Source organism: Stegostoma tigrinum, chromosome 38 (genome assembly GCF_030684315.1).
Source record: "Stegostoma tigrinum isolate sSteTig4 chromosome 38, sSteTig4.hap1, whole genome shotgun sequence".
NCBI classification, from domain to species: domain Eukaryota; kingdom Metazoa; phylum Chordata; class Chondrichthyes; order Orectolobiformes; family Stegostomatidae; genus Stegostoma; species Stegostoma tigrinum.
The window spans coordinates 4,304,860-4,326,682 of NC_081391.1; the positions used below are offsets into that span (position 1 = coordinate 4,304,860).

Sequence of the window (21,823 nt, forward strand, 5' to 3'; positions counted from 1 at the left end):
TATAGACCTTGACCTCAGTATCTCCAGATCAGAGTCACATTCCTCTTGAATCTTAACGGTAGACCAGTTTGTTTTTACTAGAATGTCATAGTCATTGAGGTGTACAGCTCAAAAGCAGACCCTTTGGATCAACTTATCCATGCTGACCAGATATCCTAAATAAATCTAGTCTCATTTGCCAGCATTTGGGCCATACCCCTCTTAAACGCTTCCTATTCATATACCCATCCAGACACTTTTTAAATGTTGTAATTGTACCAACCTCCACCATACCACCTCTGGCAACTCATTTCATGTATGCACCACCCTCTGCATGAAAAAGTTACCTCCTCAGGTCCCTTTCAAATCGTTCCTGTCTCACCTTAAACCTATGCCCTCTCGTTTTGGATTCCCCCACCTTGGGGAAAAGACCTTGTCTGATCGCCCTATCCATGCTCCTTAGATGTTATAAACTTTGATAAGGTCACCTGTCAGCTTCTGATACTCCAAAGGAAAATAGCCCCAGACTGTTCAGCCTCACCCTATAGCTCAAACACTCCAACCTTGGCAACGTCCTTGTAAATCTTTTCTGAATCCTTTCATGTTTCACAATATCTTTCTTGTATCAGGGAGACCAGAAGTGCATGCAGTATTCCAAAAGTTGCCTAACCAGTGTCCTGTACAGCTGCAACATGACCTCCCAATTCCTATATTCAGTGCACTGACCAATAAAGGGCAAGCATGCCAAACGCTTTCTTCACCAAACTGTCTACCTGAAACTTTTAACTAACTATGAACCTACACCCCAAGGTCTCTGTGTTTGGCAACATTCCCCAGGACCTTACCATTAACTGTGTAAGTCCTGCCCTACCAAAATGCAGCATCTCACATTTGCTGAAATGAAGTTGCATTTGCTACTCCTTGGCCTATTTACCCATCTGACCAAGATCCCACTGTACTGAGAGGTAACCTTTGCTGCCTGCTACACTACCAATTTTCATTATCATCTGCAGACTTACTAACCATACCTTCTATGTTTACATCCACATCATTTACATAGATGACAAAAAGCAGTGGACCAAGTACCAATCCTTGCAGCACACCACTGGTCACAGGCCTCCAGTCCAAAAAGCAATCCTCCACCACAATCCTCTGTCTCCTACCTTCAAGCTAATTTTGATACCAGGTGGCTACCTTTCCTTGTACTTGATGTGATCTAACCTTGCTAACCAGTTTATCATGATGAACCTTGTTGAATGCCTTACTGAAGTTCACCTTGACAATGTTTACCACTCTGCCTTCTTTAATCTTCTTTGCGACTTCTTCAAAAAACTCCTCAATCAAGTTAGTGAGACACAATTTCCCATGTACCAAGCCATGTTGACTATTCCTAACCAGTCCTTGCCTTTCCAAATGCATGTAAATTCTGTCCTTCAGAATCCCCTCCTTATATACTTAATGGTAAAGTCTTGGGGAATGTTGCTGAACAAAGTGCCCTTGGAGTGCAGGTTCATAGTTCTTTGAAAGTGGAGTTGCACGTAGACAGGGTGGTGAAGAAGGCATTTGGTATGCTTGTCTTTATTGGTCAGTGCATTGATTGTAGAAGTTGGGAGGTCATGTTGTGGCTATAGAGGGCATTGGTTAGGCAATTTTTGGAATGTCAATATGTAGCAAACTCTACATGTCCTGACATTTCTTTTCTGCCCACTTGGAATCTTGTCTCAAGCAATTAAATGTCTGTTACGAGTGAGTAATTTACAAACTTCTTTGCTTGACTGGGCTGAAGACTGCTTCAGTTTCAATTATTTTGCCTTTTCTCCTGTTCTTGGTCCCAATATCTCCCCTTAAGTTCATTAGAATATTACTTTAAGTCCTTAACCAAACATGTTTTCTCTCTGGATCTGGAAAACAGGCAGGTGCTATCTGCGTCAGTGAGGTCTGATCTAGTAATTCAACTGAGACTCATGAAATTCTGTACTGTGGAAAATGCTGGATAGATTACAGCTTTGCAATTCAACCCATCTCAGCCATCAGTCTCTGTAACTTGGTCATATCCTTTGCAAGTTGTTCGAAAATCATTGTTGCAGTCCAAGCAGGGCCACTGGCCAGCATTGACAAGAGGGTGTACATATAAGATCATTTTGCCTTTGGCATGAGCTGCAGACAGTTGTTTGGATTCCAGTGCCAGTGACAGGTGGCAACTGGATCATTTTACAGTATTACTTTTTAATGAAGGAGTGTGGATGTCACAAATGTAAGGAAGGATTGAATAAGTTTGTTCCTGTTTTATAAAGAAAAATTTTAAGCTAACCAAAAGTAGAAGTCTTGTCTGAATTGGGAGCAGTAATTACTAATTAAAAGTTCCAATGTAAACCTCAACCAATTAGAATGACAATCCACTGCGAACTTTAAATCACTAACCTCAGAAAAGCTATCTGTGAACTTTAACCCTGCATACAGGGCTGCCTTAATTGTCATACTTCAAAATGATAGTTTTACTTTTCATTTTAAACTTGTGTAACAACTAGACTGAAAGAAATTTTAGATATTAATTTAAACACCATTGGCTTTATTTTAAAATTTAGGAATAAGATGTTAGCTGGGTAAAACTTCTTCTAATTCAAAGACCTGAGAGTTGTAGATTAAGTTACCAGGTGTGGCATTTTATGGTTCAAAGGTTTGCGATCCTGTCAGAATTGTTGGATTCTGACCCTTTTCCAATTTGCATGTTTTGTTTTCTAATGAACAATCACTGACATTTGTAGAAAAGATACTACAATCAGCAGAATGGGAAGGCTACTTCTCAGTCAGATTGTAACATTGCAACAGCAGGCATGGTTTGTATGGCAGTGCTGCAATGCTAATCTAATCTAGTGGAAATGAAGTCAAAAATCACACGACATCAGGTTATAGTCCAACAGTTTATTTGAAAACACTAGCTTTTGAAGCATTGCTCCTCGCTCAGGCGTAGATAGAGAGGAGGTATCAAGACACAGAATTTATAAGTAAAAGATCAAAGCATCATGCAACTGATGCGAATATATTGAATAAATCTAAAATGGCTGGCTGACTCCCTCTTGTTAAATCTTTAATCAGTTAGAGAGGAAATGCAGGTTTTGATTGATTAAAATGTAAGTCCCAGAATTTCTTTCAAGTCACCGCCCCGAGATATCTAAAGGTTTTATCAGTGTATACAAGAGGTAACACCTCGAGTCAGACAATACATTTCAGGTGTGAGACCTTGTTTAGAATCTGTCTGTTTTAATCTGGAGTCAGACTGGTTTTATTTCCAAAGTGGGAATTTATAAAATGCCCCATTGACTGCCTGCAAATTGTGCATATTTCGAACAAAGTAGAATGCATCTGCAAATGCAAATTCATCCCATAGATTTGTATCTGTATCTGTGTGTGTGTGTGTGAGACGCACACGCACATGACAGTGAATGAGTGAGTGTGAGGGAGTATGTGCTTGAGAGAGAGGGTTTGTGTGAGTGTGTGTATGTGTGTACAGTGTGGTGCTGTCATCTGTAGTGTGACATGTACCCAAGATCATGGTTGAGGTCATCCTCACGGGTACCAAACTTGGATATTAGTCTCTGCTCAGTGACTCTGCATTGTTGTGTATCTCGAAGTCCCACCTTTGGAGGATGTTTACCGCTGAAGTGTTTCCCCCATTGTTGTATAGTGTCCATTCATCTGTTGTCATAGTGTCTGCATAGTTTTGCCAATATACCATACCCCAGAGTATCCATGCTTGAAGTAAGCAACTCTATGCTGGATGCAACCACTGGAGAATCTGTTTTGGTTGAAAGAATGTGAATATGAGCAGAAATAATATTAATCATCATCATGGCTTTTTCATTAGCACTTTTGCCCCACAGCGCCAGGGACCAATGTTCAATTCCAGTCAGTTGTGGAGTCTATGTGGAGTTTGCACATTCTCCCCATGTCTGCACGAATTTTCTCCAGGTTTGCCGCCACAGTTCAAAGATGTGCAGGTTAGATCAATTGGCCCTGTCCAGAGATGTGTTGGCTAGGTGGGCCATGGAAAATCCAGTGTTACGGGGGTAAATGAGGAGTCAGATGCTCTTCAGAGGTTTTGTGGACTTGACAGGCCAAATGGCCTACTTGCACATTTTAGGGATTCTGTACCAAAGGGACTGCAGCAATTCAAGGAGGCAATTCACCATCACCACCTTCAAGGGTAATTAAGGCTGGGCAATAAATGCTGGTTAGCTAAGTGCTGTGAATGAATTTTAAACTGTGGTTACAGTGCATCAGCAGTAAGGGAATATAATGTTGAAGATAGTTGGATGAGGTGCCAATCAAGTGGGTTGCATTGTCTTAGATGGTGTCAAGCATTTTGACAAGCTTTCTCCTTACAACAGTATTGGGTCTGGATGGGATGTTTTGATGGAGGGTCAGAATGGATTTCATGGGCCAAATGGCCTGCTTCCACACTGTAGGCATTCTGTGATCAAGATGAGATCAATTTGTGGATGTTGTTGAGCATGACTACATTGCCCAGTCATCATGTACTATGATGGTAGGTAAGTAAGGAGTCTGAGTAACTAAGGGTTAAATGTAGATTACAGACCTCAGTGAGATAAAACAGTAGAGAATCTTATGCCTTCACTTCCTTTAAAATACAAATGGATTGTAATCCAACCAGGATGTTCAAATAAAAACAGTAGTCATTGGTACTGTACTGTGGTCTAGCTGAGGGTACAGCTTCAAAATGGCAGGCCAGCCGCAGGTGGAGGAAGTGATACTCTCACTGGCGAAATGCAGCATTTCCACAGCGACCTGGGAATCACTGGCCCAAGACCATCCAAAGTGGAGCAAGAGCATGGAGTTGGGAGGGGGCCACGGACACGGGCATGGCTGTGGGGGAGAGAGAGAGAGAGAGGTTATGTCTTAAATAAATTGATGCACGTGCTGAGTAACTTATGGTGTATAATGATTGATCAATTGCTCTGTGCTAGACAACTTGACTCCTGATGATGGTTTGGTGTTATATGTGATGTTCATTGCCTAAGTGTGTTACAAGTTTCACAGTTGTTATTGTTAGAAATTGTATTTCTACTTTAAGTTAAGCTTTAGTTCTTCCCAGATTTGGTACAGCATTAACAACATAGCAACTAGTATGGACAATTCAGTTAAGCCATAACTAATGGATTCGACAACTCTATTTGTTCACATTAACTCCATATCCCTTGCAACAAATACCTGGCAATCTCTCTGACTTGAATGTTCTGGTTGTTCCCTAGCATCTATAGTCTTTTAATACAGAGAATTCCAGATTTCCATTATTCTTTGTGTGGAAAAATAGCTTCTTGATTTCCTGTAATTTTAAGATGATGTTGCTTTGTTCTTGATTTTTTTTTCCCATCCGATAAACATTTTTCCTCTGTATATGCGTCATTGGGTCCCATTTAACATTTTGATCACCAAACCATTCCAGTGCAAAAGAATTAAATTGCAATAAGAAGTTGCATAGCCAAGGCAGTATTCTCAATTACAGAAGACTGAAGAATCTAACTGAGGTGTCTAACATGATAAAGAAATTGATTAAAATAAGCTATATTTCTTCTAATCAAGAGAACCTCAAAACTAGAACTTGGTTACTTGGATGATGCCATAGAATCTCTGCAGTGCGGAAAGAGGCCATTCAGCCCAGCAAGTCAGCACTGACCCTCTGAAGAGTATCCCACCCAGAACTGTTCCCCTACCCTATTCCTATAACCCCCTATTTACAATGGCTAATCCACCTAACTTACACATCTGTGGACTGTGGGAGGAAACCGGAACACCTCGCAGAAACCCATGCAGACACAGGAAGAAAATGCAAATGCCACATAAACAATACAGCCAAGACTGGAATCAAACCCATGTCCCTGGCACAGTGAGACATCAGTGCTGACCTGTGAGCTACTGTGCCGTACCCGGAAACACTTCTTCATTAATAGTATAGGAGAGATGTAGAACTCTGTTTTCCTTCCACCAAACCATCCTCCTCCCGCTCCCCACCATCCCAAAAAAAATTGTTAAAACCGTTAAGTCAAGGTCATGGTAGATTACTACACTAACTCCACTTTATGTGGAGGAAATGTGGACTGGCACTTAAGTGAGTCTCTCTTATCAGTGTACAACCAATAGAGACAGTGCACACTTGGGATCTCCCCACTTTTTCATCAAATTTCCCTGATGATGGAAGGTTTTTCTTCTTCAGTGTTTCCCTCAGCCTGTACTATTGGAATATTTGAATGTGGCTTGACAGTAGATTTCATTTCTCATTTGTTCCAAAGAGAGTGATACTGTGTAAACTTTAAATCAAGGGAGTGGGAGGCAATTACCTTTTGTTGGAGAGTCAAAGGAATTGGAAGAAAATGGATCCCTTGAAGGGAAATCCTGTGCTATGATTGGGATTATTCAATGAAATTTTGATCCCATACTAAATAACGAAAGCATGTGTGACAGCACATGTGGCTATGCAGTTATTTGGTTGTATCACTTGAAGCAAGATCTCCGAATTTAATCCTCATGTACATGTGCTTAGGACTATTTTCAGATGTTCTATTTTTGTTTGGAACCTATTGAACGAAGATTCTTCATCTGTTGCAAAGTAGTTAACTAGTCGGTGCTCTCGGTGGAGATGTGTTTAAAACTCCTGAAGCCCTTCATACCATTTTTCCTCATTAGTTCGATTATTGTTGCACTTTTCTTCAGCATTAAAGCTATCGTTCACAGCGGCCCATTCACCGATCCCCACTTTTTCGAAAAGTTTAAGAAGAGCCCCAAGCCAGGTTCTTTTAATTGGACTGGGGTGAGATGAAATGGATTTGACTAAACCCTTCATTTAAGAACCTTTATAAACTTCGGCAAGTTTCAGTGATAACAGCAACAGTGATTTTGGTCAACATCCTGGAATTGGTATACAGATTCATTCGTTTCGGTATGTTTACAGCAACTGACATTGAGGTTCATTCCAAAATTTGAATTTTATAATGTGGTGATTCTATTGCTTACAGATGGGCAGAATGGGTAACTATGAAGTTTTAATTTTTGGGATATCGGTGTTTTGGGCTAAGCCTGTATTTATTGCCTATCCCTAATTGCCTTTGCCTTTGAAGATATTGGTGAACTTAAACATTGTAGACTCCATTCCATACATCTCAAGGAAGTTGGCAGTGACTTCTGAAGCCTGTGTATCTGCAGTTGAAGGTATTTAGTTTGTGATAACTCCCAATGTACATCAGTAGATTTGTATATTCTAATTTGCATTGTTTTAAGTAGAATTAGAATGTAAAAGGCAAACAACCATGTTGGTGCGATTCAAAAATTGGAGGTACCTGAGGTTAGAGTTGGAGGGTGCCAGAGGTTTTGGAGGGTAGGTGGAGGCTACAAGGCAGGGATGTGAATCAAAGGTTAAAATGTTGGTATTTGCAATTTGTGAGCCACATTCTAGCTCTTCCTTCCTCAATATACTAAGTTATGCTCAGAATTTCAATTTATTGCACCTCTAAGGCTGGTTATGGAGCTTAGTTAAGCAACTGTAACTTGGCTTAACCGAGAATATTGGATTTCTTCCAGTGTAAAGTATGAAGAACCACAGGCAATTGAAGGACTGGCTGGGGCTTTGGATACTCGACAGCAGAACACTGGAGCGGTGAGTGCTTCAAATTTATTTCCTAATCACAGCTCATTTAATATTATAACCTCAATCTATGTTTCTCAATGTTGGTCCATTTGTTTTATGTTCAGTGATACAATGCAAGTTTTACATCATCAAAATGATTAGAGAATTATGATATTTAAAAAGAAATTATCCATTGCTTTTTGGAAATGGTTTAGACACATTTCAAATTTGGTTTCAAAACTGAAAAGAAAATTGAGTATTTGGGAGTTTTAAAATTTTCTTCAATAAAGTTATTCTGGTGAGGAACAATGGGAAAACATACTGGTGCCAAAGTGTAGGAAATTCAGTCTGCCTTCAACACCTAGACACTAGTTCAGTTATACTAAATGATATATTGAATGGAGGAAAAGAAGAGTGTGTTTATTGATTCTGACTTGGACTAATTTGCAACAGTCAATTTTCTAACAAATAATTCTTTGTAAACAGAGCAGCATGGTAAATAATCTATTTTTGAAAAGAAATATCCCTACCAATTGATGAAAATGGATGTTGTAACCAAAATATACAGTAGTATCTCCTCATTAAAGCAAGGCTATTGTTCCAGAAAAAGGCAGTGAGTAGAGAATAATTATATAATACAATTTGTAATTGAAATAAATCCCATTCACTTGGTTTGATCAGGGAAGTTCTCCCCTACTATCTCTATTCTAGCTGGCAATGGTCACATGCAGCTGGTGAGGGACAAGAACTCAAGGTTTAATTTTGCTAATATCCTGTGAATGTGGAAATCACAATATATATGCAATTCTTTTCTGTGTTGCTGCAATCCCTTCCCCTCTCCAGTGATGCAATTATAGAAAATGTTAATTGGCAAAGTTGCAAGATAAATTCAGTTTTTAAATTAAGTGAATTTTGCAGCTAGTAAGGAAATCTCAACATAGAAGCTCAAGTGTTGCTGACAGACATATTGCTCAAAGATTTTCATTTTGCATTCATCAAGGCAATTCACAAGAATGCTTATAAAGGGGAAAACTGCTCTCCTACACAGTTGGAGGCATTGCTCTGGAGAATGCAGCAGTTAATGATTGACAGTTGACTGCTTAATTTTTGTTTACCTTTCAAACCATGCAAGTTGACAGTGGTCATCTTGGTGATAATCATTAATTGGTTAATTTTTCAGGGAAAAAGTCTGACCAGTCAGAGTCTGGGGTAACACCTGTACAAATTAATCAATCATTCTTCCTCTTTTACCCCTCCCTCCTGAATACAGAATATCCCAGTATTTATGTCCTTGAAATTTATCCTATTGAGTACAAGATGACATGCTTTGACAAAGGCTCTTGTTTCTCAGCAATACTTAGAGAATGAAACCTTTGCCAAGCTCCATGTTTCTTTATGACAGTGAATTGGAGCCTAGCAACACTTGAACAGGTGGTATGTATTTCAGCCCTATTTATTGTTCAATCTCCATTATAGCTATGGGGATATAGGATCACTACTGTACAAAAGAAGTCAAAGTATAGTCCTTATCCTCGATGCTTCACCTTTTAAAATAGGTAATTTGATGTAAAGGTTATTTTGTAGGATGTTTAATCTTTGTTCTGACATTGAAATGGGAAAAGGCTGGTGTGGATGAAACTGAACTAGTAACAATAATGATGTAAGCATTAGCATTACTTAATTTTTTTAGATGCTTCAATAGTTCACTTTGGTGATTCTTGTTCATACCCTGTAAATCAACGTCATGATGGAAGTTCTCTGAAAATAACCACTTGCAACTTCAGAAGTTTTCTAGTAGTAGAAAGCAGCAAAACAATTCACATTTATATAGTACCTTTTAATGTGGCAAAATCTGCTGAGCTGCTTCTCAGGAATGTCATTGCCCAAAATTTGACCATGACCTATAGATTTCAGAATGGACTTGGTCCAAGTTGGGATGCAGGCAGAAGAAAGCACAATATGTTCAAGTTGTTAGTAAATTCGCTAAGCTTTTTTTTGTTTAGTTCGCAGTTGTATCACCTGAAGATAAATAATTGTTGACACCTACCGGGCCATAAATAGGGCTGTTCTCTTCTATGATAATCATTCTTTGAAGGGACCCAACTCGGTAAAGATTCTGACCTTGATACAATGAAAACCAGTTGTTGTGAGCCTGATAATGTTGGTAAACTATCTAGCTGGTAAGAAAATCCCAGCCAAGCCCTTTGTTGTACTTAATTTGGCACACAAGCTCTTTCTCGGGTTGTTTGTTTAGCAAACAGGAGTGCCAGTGATTATTAAATTCCCTCTATTATCCAGAAACTGCAGAAATCTGCTAACTCAAACAGGTCTGTCTCCTTTTAACCTACATAACACAGAGGTGACTTGTAAAGAACAAGATTCACCACCATCTGAACAAAAATAATTTGAGATAGACCACAAATGCTGGCCTTGCTACTAACCTTCTCATCCCACAAAAGGTTTTTAAAAAAGGTCTCTTTTGAAACAGGTGAGTTAACTATTGATTTTTAAGGTTTATTTCCTTATTGAATGATGATTTCTCTGAAATAGACGGAGAATACACTGAATGAGCCCACAAACAGAACAACATTAGACAACTGGATGTTAAACCAAGGAATGGTGAGAGTTCACCATATTCTCTAGCTAATTCATCTTCTGTCCTTCATGACCTTAACTTGCGGGCTCTTCGGTGAAGCTGCACACAGTATTGGGTGTTGACCTTGCCTGAGATGCCACTGGTATTGTCATCAATCTGCTGTTTGTTCCTTTGCATTATACATAAGTTTTTTCAAAAAAGATTTTGGAGTTTAAAATCTGGCATGAAATCACTGAGGATGATGAAACTCCTGCAATCTTGCAACTCCTCTCCCCTCCAAAACCAAACACAAACACATTCCTGTTTCATTCATTTTCCCCTCAAGCAAAAAAGAAGCTACTTTCTGGGGCACGACTGAAGATTTGTGAGGATTCCTACAACTGATGAATTATGTGGTACTTGCAGTTAAGAAATAGGCCATTCAGCCCACCTGTTCCATGCTGATGTTAGTGCATTACACATGTTCTCCCACCCTACGTTATCCTTCTCTTGCCAGCATATTGTTCCTGCCTCCTTTGAGGTGACGTGCTTTTCATCCTTGCGAGGAAGTGTCTAAGAAACAACTCTCTACAAGAGTATAAAGTCATTAAATATTGATATTACACTTCCCCACTTTCACTTATGCTTTATCATGGGTTCTGGCCACCTGTTAAGCAGCATTGTGACTTGGTTGTTAGCACCGCTGCCTCACAAGGACCCAGGTTGAATTCCAGCCTTGGGCAACTGTCTGTAGAGTTTGCACCTTCTTCCCATGTCCGCAGGTGTTTCTTTGGGGTGCTTTGGTTTCCTCCCACAGTCCAAGATGTGCAGGTTAGATGGATTAACCATGCTAAATTGCCCCATAGTATCCAAGGATGTGCAGGTTAGATGAGTTAGTCACGGTAAATGCTGGGTTACAGGACAGAGTAGGAAGCTGGGTCTGGGTGGGATACTCTTCAGTAGAGTCATTGCATATATGATGGGCTGAATGGCCTCTTTTCGCACTGTAGCAATTCGATTCTATTACCTTTCTGTTTGGGTAATCAAAGCTATTGAGTTTCATCAGGCTTTAGGAAGTTGCATTGCAAAGGTCATTGGATAGCACAATTGGTGTAGGAACCTGAAATGGCATTCCACCTTTACATGAGGGTACCTCACTTGTGATCAAAAGAAAGTCAATTAAAGCAATCCGGCTGGTTTTTTTCTTGTGAAGAATTGAGTTGTACTGTCACATCATTCTCTTTCATTTTAAGAATAAAATTCATTTAATTCTTTGGCGAATTCTTACTCTTGTCAGTTGATTTTTTTTAAAAAAAACTTTGCATTTTCAGTGGATGAAAAGTATTTTGCTGGCAGAAAATACTGCTAATCGTATGCATTCAGGCTGCTGAGAATCCCTCAATACTGTCTGTGTCCTGGGATATTGTAACTCAATTCAAATTATTTTGGTTCTCAATATTTAAGCAAGCTTGTTTCTACACCCTTTACTGGGAACAGGCATTTATTTGCCTTATAGCAGTTGACAAACTGCTAACACAGGCCATTTGTGGTAGTACATATGTACCTGTAGCTTCCAATGTTGAAACATTTGTGCATTTGCATGATCTTCTAGAACTGTTGACCTTCTTTCTAATGATTTGATCTATTTAACTTGTGGAAGCTATTTTAAATAATTATGGTGAAATATCTAACTCATCACTGCCCTTTTCTGAAATGCAATTTTCCTCCCTGTGCAAGGTGTTGTTGTGCTTATGGACCATTTTCAGATTCCTAGATATGTATCCATTCTACCAGTTTCTTTTTAGATTTCAATGAAAGGAGTTCAGAGCTACTATTAAAAGCAGATCATTGTTGTTATTAGCTATGGACTGGTATACTTTGACATCTGTTTTCTTCCTCATGATAACTGCAATACTCACCAATGAATTGTGACCACCCTGTACTGCTCAGTATGAACCTATCACAGGAACCAATCTGAGCTTTTGAGACTGCATCAGCATTTGACAGGATGTTTTAAAATGAGTCAGTATCCACATTCAATCTTAGAGGCCTCTTTGACATTCTGTGGTTGGAGGACTGTGATCTCCAGACCCTTTGTGACTAGAGTTGAGAGAGCTCCAAATCCTAATGATGTATGTCTGCAGCAAAGAATAGCTGAAAGTTTTGCACTGCTTGCTGCTTTGTTATTTGGTGTGACAAGTTGTCTGTTAATTGGTTGTTGCTCCCTGAAGTAGGGGGTTTAGGTCATAGTAGACTAAGCATTACACCTTCAAACCGTCTTATACTTTTCCTGACGGTTTTGTTTTACAACCTGACTAAGCCAAAACCGAAATAATCACCTACAATGGTATTTCAAAAATGCCTGAGTATTAGCTGTTCTGGTTGACATAGCATCAGTGCAAATCTCTGGCTAGTTGTGTTACTGGTTATTTGATCATGAGCACCCCACTTGTGTCTGAAACCAGATTGTCCAGTCATACAGACTTGCTAAGTATTTAACTGCTATGTGTAAGGTTTCCAGGCTTAGCTGTAATTCGAACATCCCTGCCTTGAGTGAGTTTCAGTTTCCAGTGGTGTTAAGCATCTTCAGCACCAGTCATATAAACAGCATATCATGGCTTTGCTTGTTTGCAACAGAAAAGGTGAGTGTCACTTCCTTGGTTTTCCACATTGTAGTGGAAAGAGAAATGATGAATGAACAATTTTATGAAAGCAAAATATTCCAGGTACTTGAAATCTGAAATAAGAATACAATGTGTCAGAAGAATTTGGCAGTTGGACAGCATCTGTGGAGAGAAACGGTTAGCATTTCTGGCCAATGAGCATTCATCAGATCTGATGACAAATAGAAATATAAGAGTTTATGAACAAGAGGGGGATGGGAGCAGGGCAGAAGAAAAGGAAAAGATCTTTTGATAGATTGACAGCCATTCGAGTGTATATAATAGAAGATTTTCTGATGGATACAGTGAACAAAAATTGTGTCTACTGATGCATGAATTGTGAAGTAAAAGTGCCAACGTAACATTAAGGGATAAAGGAAAAGATGAAGATCAACTCATCAAAACAAAGATCAAGTTAAGAAAATTTAAATTGACAAGCAATTGGAAGTTCAGGGTCACGTTCGTAGATAGAGCAGCGGTGTTCTGTAAAGCAGTAACTTAAAACATAAGCTGGCTAATCACTTTACAGAACATGCCTTGAATCGCTAACCATGACCTCAAGCTTCCAGTTGCTTGTCATTTTAATTCTCCACATTAGCTCGCAGTCTGACCTTCTATCTGTGGCCTGCTCCAGTGAGGTTCAATGCAGTTGCTCTGTTTTGCCTCCGCATTCAGCAGCCAACAACGTTCAATGTTTGATCATGACCTCTGCCTCCCATCTTGTTCTACGTGTTTTTTCTTTTGCTTTGTTTGATGGGTTAGTTTTTATCCTTTGTCTTTTATGTCCTCGTGTTGCATTCAGGTAGTATTTTGTTTTAACTATCCACATCTCATTTGAACATAGCTTTTGTTTCGTCATTATATCCATCAGCAGGTTTTTTTGACGTTATACAACAAAATATTTTATAACCTACTTTACCCTGGCTTTCAACTTATAAGCCCTTAAAAAATAAGAACAGGGATAGGCTGTTTGGCCCCTCAAGCCTGCTCTGCCATTCAATAGAATTATGGCTGATTGGACATTCTTCATGTCCATTTTCCTGCCTTTTTTCCATAACCCTTGAGTCCTGACAGATCAAGAATCTATCTATCTCAGCCCTATCACAGATCTTCCCCTTAGTTCTTACTGCCTCTGTCAGCTCAGAAACTCCGAAGTTTCTATTTTTCTTCAGTGCTTATGCAAAGTCATCAAGCAAAAACATTAACTGTTTTGTCTCCACTGATGCTGCCTGACCTGCTGAGTTGTTTTTTCAGCCTTTTTGTTCTTGTATGGCATATGAACAGGCTGTCCACATGGTACACTATCTATCACATTTTCCTGTTTCCTTTTGGGTGGATATGTTTAAAACTTTTTAAAGAGCCTAATCATGACCTCTTACCAGGCTGACTCGTTCTGTTTTTAAAATTAATTTATTGACTTTTAATTTACTTTTACTTTTGGAATATTGTGACCAATCTGTATGTGTGTGTGGTGAAACTGATTCTAATTTATTAATTTAATTTTTGGAAAGCAAGGTGTGACGTTCCAAGTGCTTCAGCAGGAACTCCCTGGAATATTGTTTCAAAATCAGCATTTTACAAATTTTTTAATAGGGTTTACAATTCTTCTTTTATAAGAATCATAAGTTAAGTAAAATGAAGGAAATTCATACCTTGCTTACATGTGGACTTTATTATCAATTTTATTTTTAAAAGTTTATTTTGGTTGTTTAACTCCCACCTACCCTTCCCATTTATGTGTAACAGATTCCTGTCACTCAGACCAATCTAATGGATGATATTGAACAGTGGTTGTCCACAGATGTGGTGAGAATTTTGGGTATCTTTTTCATTTGCGTTGTCTTAACTCCATTGAAGTTTGAGTTTGACTTTAGTCTTTTATCATTAGTCTTTTCAGAGCTTTGGCAAAGCTGGTTTATGGATTCCAGGCTTTGTCTGAGAAAGCTATTTCCAATCCCGACCAGAGATCCAGTCTTGTTCTCCTTTCAGTTTCCATATATTCACCTAATTTGTTAACCACCTTGATGTGCTTTGGAAATGTTCTTGCACACTTTTTTTGTTAATGTTTGCGTACAGGGCACTGCTGAATTCAGCAGGTTTAAAGGGAGCGAAATGGCCCAGTGGTATTATCGCTGGACTGTTAATCCAGAGACATGGGTAATGTTCTGGGGGCCTAGGTTCGAATCCCGTCACAGCAGATGGTGGAATCTGAATTCAATAGAATATCTGGAATTAAGAATCTAATGATGACTGTGAATCCATTGTCAATTGTTTGAAAAACCCACTTGGTTCACTGAATCCCTTTAAGGAAGGAAACTGCCGTCCTTACCTGGTCTGGCCTACATGTGACTCCAGACCCAGAACGATGTGGTTGATTCGGAACTGCCCTCTAGGTAATTAGGGATGGAAAATAAATGCTGCCTAGCCAGTGACGTCCTCATCCTGTTGATGAATAAAGACTGAACGACAACAAACTGCCTGGCAATGATCAGGGTGCAGTTCCTGAACCATACTAGCCAGAGTGAAAGCCACATAAGAAATAGGAGTAAACCCTTTGGAAAAGCTCAGTTCACTTCCCAGTTTCTGGTTGGCTGATTGTGATAAGTGACACCACAATTGTCCTTATGTTCCAGTGTTCCCTCCTGGCCACAGTGATCCAAGATTTCCGATCTTCATTACTGGGCAGTTGTATACTGTCTGAGATTAGATACTGCATTGACTCTGAATAACTCCTCCACTTCCAGTGGTTGAACAACAGTCATCGTTTAGATTTGCACATGAAAACAGTCATTTGGGCAAGGTTTGAGGTGGCTAGTGCTCATGAAATAGTACTGCAGGAAGGCAGTATTTTATGGGGAGTTTGAGGTTCTCTTGTTCTATTATAAAATATATTGTTTGGCACATTCAGGGCATTTTCACCACTGTTAGAACCATGATTGAGCTGCAACAGTTGAGCTCGTTCACAGATATTTAGCATCGACCAAAGCATTGTTCTTTCAGCTAACAAGCAAACCCTTAAGTACATCAGTTTGCTACTGGAAGAGGAATGTGTTTTTTTTTAAAAAACCTCTTTGTTCTTAATTCAGATTGGTTTGTTCTACGTTATCTCTCCTCGTAGCACAACTTGCTGATCCCAGGGATCAGTCTAGTGAAAGTTCATCTTCATTGTATTCTCTCTCTCGCTCTAGGTTAGTGTATCCATTCTTATGTAAGGAGTCAGAAGCTGTACAAAGTACGCCATATGTGTTCTCATCAATTATGAGAGATCTTTACTTGTATATGCTTTCTTATTGTAGTCTCCCTACCTTTAAAGAATTACTTGTGTGTTTGGGAAGCCCATGTGGCTGTGGTTTTTTTTAAGCATTGATCAAATGTGAATCAGACAGTCAGACTTAATCCGTTCTTTGAGTTAGACCTGTTGTGTTCACCATAAAGATCTTATATTCTCAACTTCACCTGTTGATAACGTTTGGTCACACTACCCATCAGCCATCTCTCTCTGAAGAGAGAGCAGGCTGTAGTCCTCTGTGACTATGTGACTTTCACTTCAAGTTATTGTGCAGCTTAAGTAGGATGTCTGTTTTGTATCTGACCCACAGATGTCAATGGCTACTTCACCTGCTAGAGATGGAGCATATGTCCCATTGACTCCATATGTTACCACATGCCCATAGTTTAATGCAGTTTTAATTGATGTTATTTGCGACAAAAGAAAACAATTCTGTCTTCACATTAGAAATGACTAATAAAACTTACCTTTTAATTTTAGAAAGGTGAATTTGGAGATGATTCTGAAGGAGTAACAAGTGAAGGTAAATTCTGTTTTCATTTTGTAATGGATAAAAGACTAAAAGTTTTTTTTAAACTATTGAAACTCTTGTACATGCTTGAATTTTCAATGGCCGTGTCATCCCACCAGTTGTTGAATTGGTCTGATTTTTTTTTCCCACCAAACATCACAACTTTATTCCTTGTAAAGTGAAGCTATTTATTGAAGTAAAATAAAAATGTCAAACCAAAAATTTTGTCAATGGTTACTTGATAATGATTCATTAATCAAATTTTACTCTGAACTGCAAAAGCTTAGTCTTTAATCGCAGGACACCTGGCCTGTTCACCCATTTCCCCTGTGCTCATCGATCTGTATTTTATCTCAAGAAAAGCTTTGAGTTATCCTTCCTTTAGGATCTTCTGTGAGCTCATTTATCTCCATGACTGTAATCGCTTCCAGCCCAAAACTGTTATCTGCAGTCCATTAGCTATGGCTTCTTGAGCATCTCTGATTTTGATCTGTGCCATTGGTATTAGACCCTGCTACCTACACCCTAAGCCCTGGAATTGTCTCTCCACCTCCCTCCTATCTACCAGCCCTGTTTCCCCCCTCTTTCTATCTACCACCGCTCTCTCCCAGACGAAAATCTCCAACTCTCCTGATAATCTTCTAATCTACATACAAATAATGACAAACAAGAAATGACTTTTGGTCCATCTGACCTGTTCCATGTTTCCATTCTACCCAAAGACCTAGCCAGTGTTTTGCTTGATCTAAGATGCTAAGCATTTTTGCATAATGAATAAAGCAATTCTTTTTTCCAGAATTTGATAAATTCCTGGAAGAGCGAGCAAAAGCAGCAGAACGCATGCCAACCCTCCCGTCACCTCCCACAGAGGCTCCTGGCTCTGTTACTGTGACCAAAAAGAAGAAGCAGGAAAAGATGGAGGATGCCCTCTTTACACTGTGAGGTTTCAGGTCCACCCTCTAGCTGCCTGCCACCTTGAATGAAGGAACACATTGGGGCATTCCTATGCCCTTTCTCTTTCCCCTTCCCCGCCCTTTCTCCCATCCCTTTTCCCCTTGCCTCCCTCTCTCTCCCACCCCCCACCCCTCAAAAAAAAACAGGGGACGGTACAAAAACAGAATACAGTCTTTCCCATGGAACTCTGTTTTGAGGTGGACCCTATTTTAAAATATTTATCCATGATGACTACAGCACCTATATTGTGGATAAAGGTCAAGATGTGACCCTTCGCTGAAGTTGTGGAGATGCCATCCAGTTATAGAATGATGGTGTGGGCTGATGGTACTTAAGTTCAAAATAGGTGGTGTTAAAATAATTTAAACTGGAGATCTGGGAGTACACTACTTTTTATATGTTTCCTCCTTAAAAATCCATGTACATTTTATTGTTTGTTCTTTTGTATGCTGGTATGAAAAATGATTTCTAAGCATTAACTTATTCTGTTTTAAATGCTTTAACACAAAGATAGTAATGATGTGTCATAGGGTTTGTGGGAATGTTGGAGAATAAAAGCTGGTGGCTCCAAGTGAAGCAGTGGGTCACAATCCACACTTTAGTCTGATTTATGAGATCTCTGAGATAGATTCCATTGATGTGCTACTGCAGGGTGGGGTGGTGTAAGTGTGCAGCTGCAATTTCTTTTACATCTTTATCTTGTTGTCTATGCAATACAACTTTTCTCCCCTTCCACAATCTTTAAAAATGGGGCACATCTCTGGCTCGAAACAGATCATTCAAAGCTATGGAAACTGTAGGGTTGCCAACGCTGCAGGTTTGTCCTTGTGGGTTTCTATGAACTAGAGATTTATTTCCAGAGAAAAGTACAGGAGACATTAACCAAATTTTTGGAGATCATGAGTAGTCAAAATTCATTTAATTAGATATCCAGGTTTGGTTCCTTTTCAATTAGTCATGGAAAGGCCGCATGCTTGGAAGATGGACCAATGACAGGAGTGTGGGACTCATGTGATGAAACCTCTGGGATCACACCCATTCAGAGTTGGCAACCCTATGACAATGGCTCAATTGCACTTAGTGTTTTAATTCTATAAATTTCTAGACCAATTCTAGCCGTGTAGGGAGGGAAGCGAATGTACGATTTAGAAAAATAATTTAATGCAAAATCAATAAAAAGTTATTTTGTGGGCATTGGCTCACCCAGAAATTTCTAGTGTTTTAGAGCCTCTTAGAAAAACTCACCACTCCTCTGTAGCTATATAACCATGCAAATATATTCCTGGCTAAGATTCTGCAGCAGTGTTCAAATGGACTGTATATTGCTTTACATGTTGTTCAGTGCAGTAACTTTACACTTCTGCATCTGTACATTAGATAAATGTAACTATTCAGAATTGTCCAATGTATAATTTTTGTTGACTATTCCTGCTATAGTGTGTTGAGTTTTGTATTCTTCTGGCTTGAAGGAAATCCTTCCACCAAAAAGCATTGAACAATTGACCAGAAAAATAATCATCACTTGTGAAGAAACATGTTCAGAAGATTACTAAGAAGATACATGTCCCATTTTACAAAAACGGTATGGAGGTACTGGATAAATTGCCATAAAGGTTTTTAAGAATGATCCCAGAACTGAAAGGATGTAATTATTAGGAAAACTGAACAAGGTGATAAAGGAATAGTAGATTATGCAGGTAGGGTTTGTTGAAGTGGAATAAAAGAAGTTTTGTATGGAGTATAATTGGAGTGGCCAATGGACCTGTATCTGACTCTAAATCAGAATAATCAAGAATTATTGAATATTATTAGGAATAGTTATTCATTAAATCAACACTTCTCAGTTGATGTCTTAAAAACTGATATCCCTTTCACAAGTTGGCATTTTTTTTATAATTCTGAAAATTTAGAACATATTCTCATATTTGCATGAGGAATCTTGAGGCCAAGGTTAAACTTGCACTTAAAATAATGACTGGTTCCCCTTTCAATAAACTACACATCACTGGAAAACAAAATAGAATTTGAGATTGATTCTCATTTAAAAGCTTAGCCAACAGAATTTACCAATCCTTCAACCAGCTTTGTCAAGAAATGATTTGCCGAGAACACTATCGCTGGAGAGAACCCATGACTAGAGACCTAATGTAAAATTTGCTGTTGCTTGATTGGTTCAGGAAATATATCACACTTTTTTGAAAAAAACTGACTTAAACACACAAGCATAAGTGATATGACATGTAACTAACTTATCCTCTGCTTATTTACAGAATCTTACCCCAGAAAGATTTATTGAGGCATTTTTACGCCAATCTGATAATGAGATAGTTGCAGCTTTTAATTGCTTGATTAACCAAGGTTCAGTATTTCTATAAAACTGCAGTTACAGAGGATGGTTATTTTGAAACTGGGTGGTGTTTGATAATTCATTCAACCAAAACAGATTGAATAAGAGATAACAAAGTGTGGAGCTGGATGAACACAGCAGGCCAAACAGCATCTCAGGAGCACAAAAGCTGACGTTTCGGGCCTAGACCCTTCATCAGAGAGATGGCTGTTGTGCTGATGAGATGCTGCTTGGCCTGCTGTGTTCATCCAGCTCCACACTTTGTTATCTTGGATTCTCCAGCATCTGCAGTTCCCATTATCTCTGATACAAATTGAATAAGGTCCATGTTGTGCGTAACTTACCCTCTGCAAATTGGGCGTTGTGTTTTCCTACTTGAGTGACTGTTGTTTAGTTAGCAATAGGAATATCCTAAAGTCATGGAAGGTACTGTTTAAATGCAATTGTCTGTCTTTAGCGATTTTGATTTCTAAAAGCTTACAGCTGGAATTTGACAGTGACTGTGATTAAGCATTAAAAAAGCAATGTCTCACATTTAGTTTCAGATTTAGTATTTGCAATACTTCAAATAATTAAATGGGTGTAAACTGGATGTGCTTGGATGACAATCTGAATTAGCTGCTTTTAACTGGCATTAACTCCTACTTAGCAGAATGTAAACTGTGATCTTTGTGCTGCTTCTCTTTTCCATCACCTCCCCCCTTCAAACACACACTGTCTTGTCAATCATGTGATTTTTTTTCACCAAAGGACAGTCACACTGTTTGAAACATGGTTTTTCTATAAATCTGATATAGTTTTAAAATTGGGTTTTGTCACTGTCACAGCAGATTTTACAATATTCCTCTACAAATCTTAATGAATAAGGCAATTTATTTCTGGTGTGATGAAACACAGCCTTTGAGCAAGATTTGGTTTTCTTGTACGGCTGGATGAACACAGCAGGCCAAGCAGCAGCATAGGAGCACAAGAGCTGATGTTTCGGGCCTAGACCCTTCATCAGAAAACCTTTGGTCTAGGCCCAAAACGTCAGCTCTTGTGCTCCTGAGATGCTGCTTGGCCTGCTGTGTTTATCCAGCCCCACACTTTGTTATCTTGGATACTCCAGCATCTGCAGTTCCCATTATCTCGTGATTTTCTTGCCAGAGTTTGGAAAGTCATCTGCATGATATATCCTTCTCCTTTGATAAAATGCCACAATGCAAATACATACAAGCAGTTAACTGGCCTAAGTGTGGGGTACTATTGGAATATAAGCATATGTTAAATAATTGCCTCTGGTTATCTTAAACTGGAGCAGGGGAATAAGTCAGCAGCCATATTGGGGGTTAATGCACAAAAGAGAGGACAGGCAAGCTGGCATCAGCAAAATACACCACAGCCAGCAAGGCAAAGGCAGGTTCCAACCCTATTTCCATCATAGAACACCTCGCCTGCAGCACGGTTAATACCTTCAGATCACAGAATTCAACAGTCAGAATCCCTTAGCCTGTCCACAGAGTGAGAAACCTCATGGTGCTGACATAAAATACGTAACCATTCAACCATATTAAACCATTCAGCCCCTTGAGCCCATTCTGGCATTAAATTTGATTTTAGCCGATCTGAATTTCCATTTGTGATCAGAGATAATGGGAACTGCAGATGCTGGAGAATCCAAGATAACAAAGTATGGAACTGCATGAACACAGCAGGCCAAGCAGCATCTTGGGAGCACAAAAGCTGACGTTTTGGGCTTAGACCCGTCATCGGAGAGGGTTCTGAAATAAATAGGGAGAGAGGGGGAGGCGGACCGAAGATGGATAGAGGAGAAGACAGGTGCAGAGGAGAGTATAGGTGGGGAGGGGATAGGTCAGTCCGGGGAGG

The 21,823-nt window shown here is 39.3% G+C and overlaps 1 protein-coding gene and 1 long non-coding RNA gene across 5 annotated transcripts in view; one reads left to right on the plus strand and one right to left on the minus strand.

The window, feature by feature from the left end:
- The window catches only part of tom1 (target of myb1 membrane trafficking protein), a 91,997-nt gene extending 71,506 nt beyond the window's left edge, over positions 1-20,491 (plus strand). For 2 of the 4 annotated variants that reach the window (XM_048521144.2, XM_048521147.2), the window contains 5 exons: positions 7,573-7,648; positions 10,169-10,237; positions 14,603-14,662; positions 16,626-16,668; positions 17,453-20,491. In XM_048521144.2, the coding sequence (XP_048377101.1) occupies positions 7,573-7,648; positions 10,169-10,237; positions 14,603-14,662; positions 16,626-16,668; positions 17,453-17,598 (394 nt within the window). In that variant the 3' untranslated portion in view covers positions 17,599-20,491. The remainder of the gene's footprint in view (positions 1-7,572; positions 7,649-10,168; positions 10,238-14,602; positions 14,663-16,625; positions 16,669-17,452) is intronic. The other 2 variants (XM_048521145.2, XM_048521146.2) reach the window with 2 other exon arrangements.
- Positions 2,887-21,823, minus strand: part of LOC132206601 (uncharacterized) — an 83,823-nt gene continuing 64,886 nt past the window's right edge. Inside the window, exon 4 of the long non-coding RNA XR_009443035.1 lies at positions 2,887-4,863. This is a non-coding gene — a long non-coding RNA (uncharacterized LOC132206601). The remainder of the gene's footprint in view (positions 4,864-21,823) is intronic.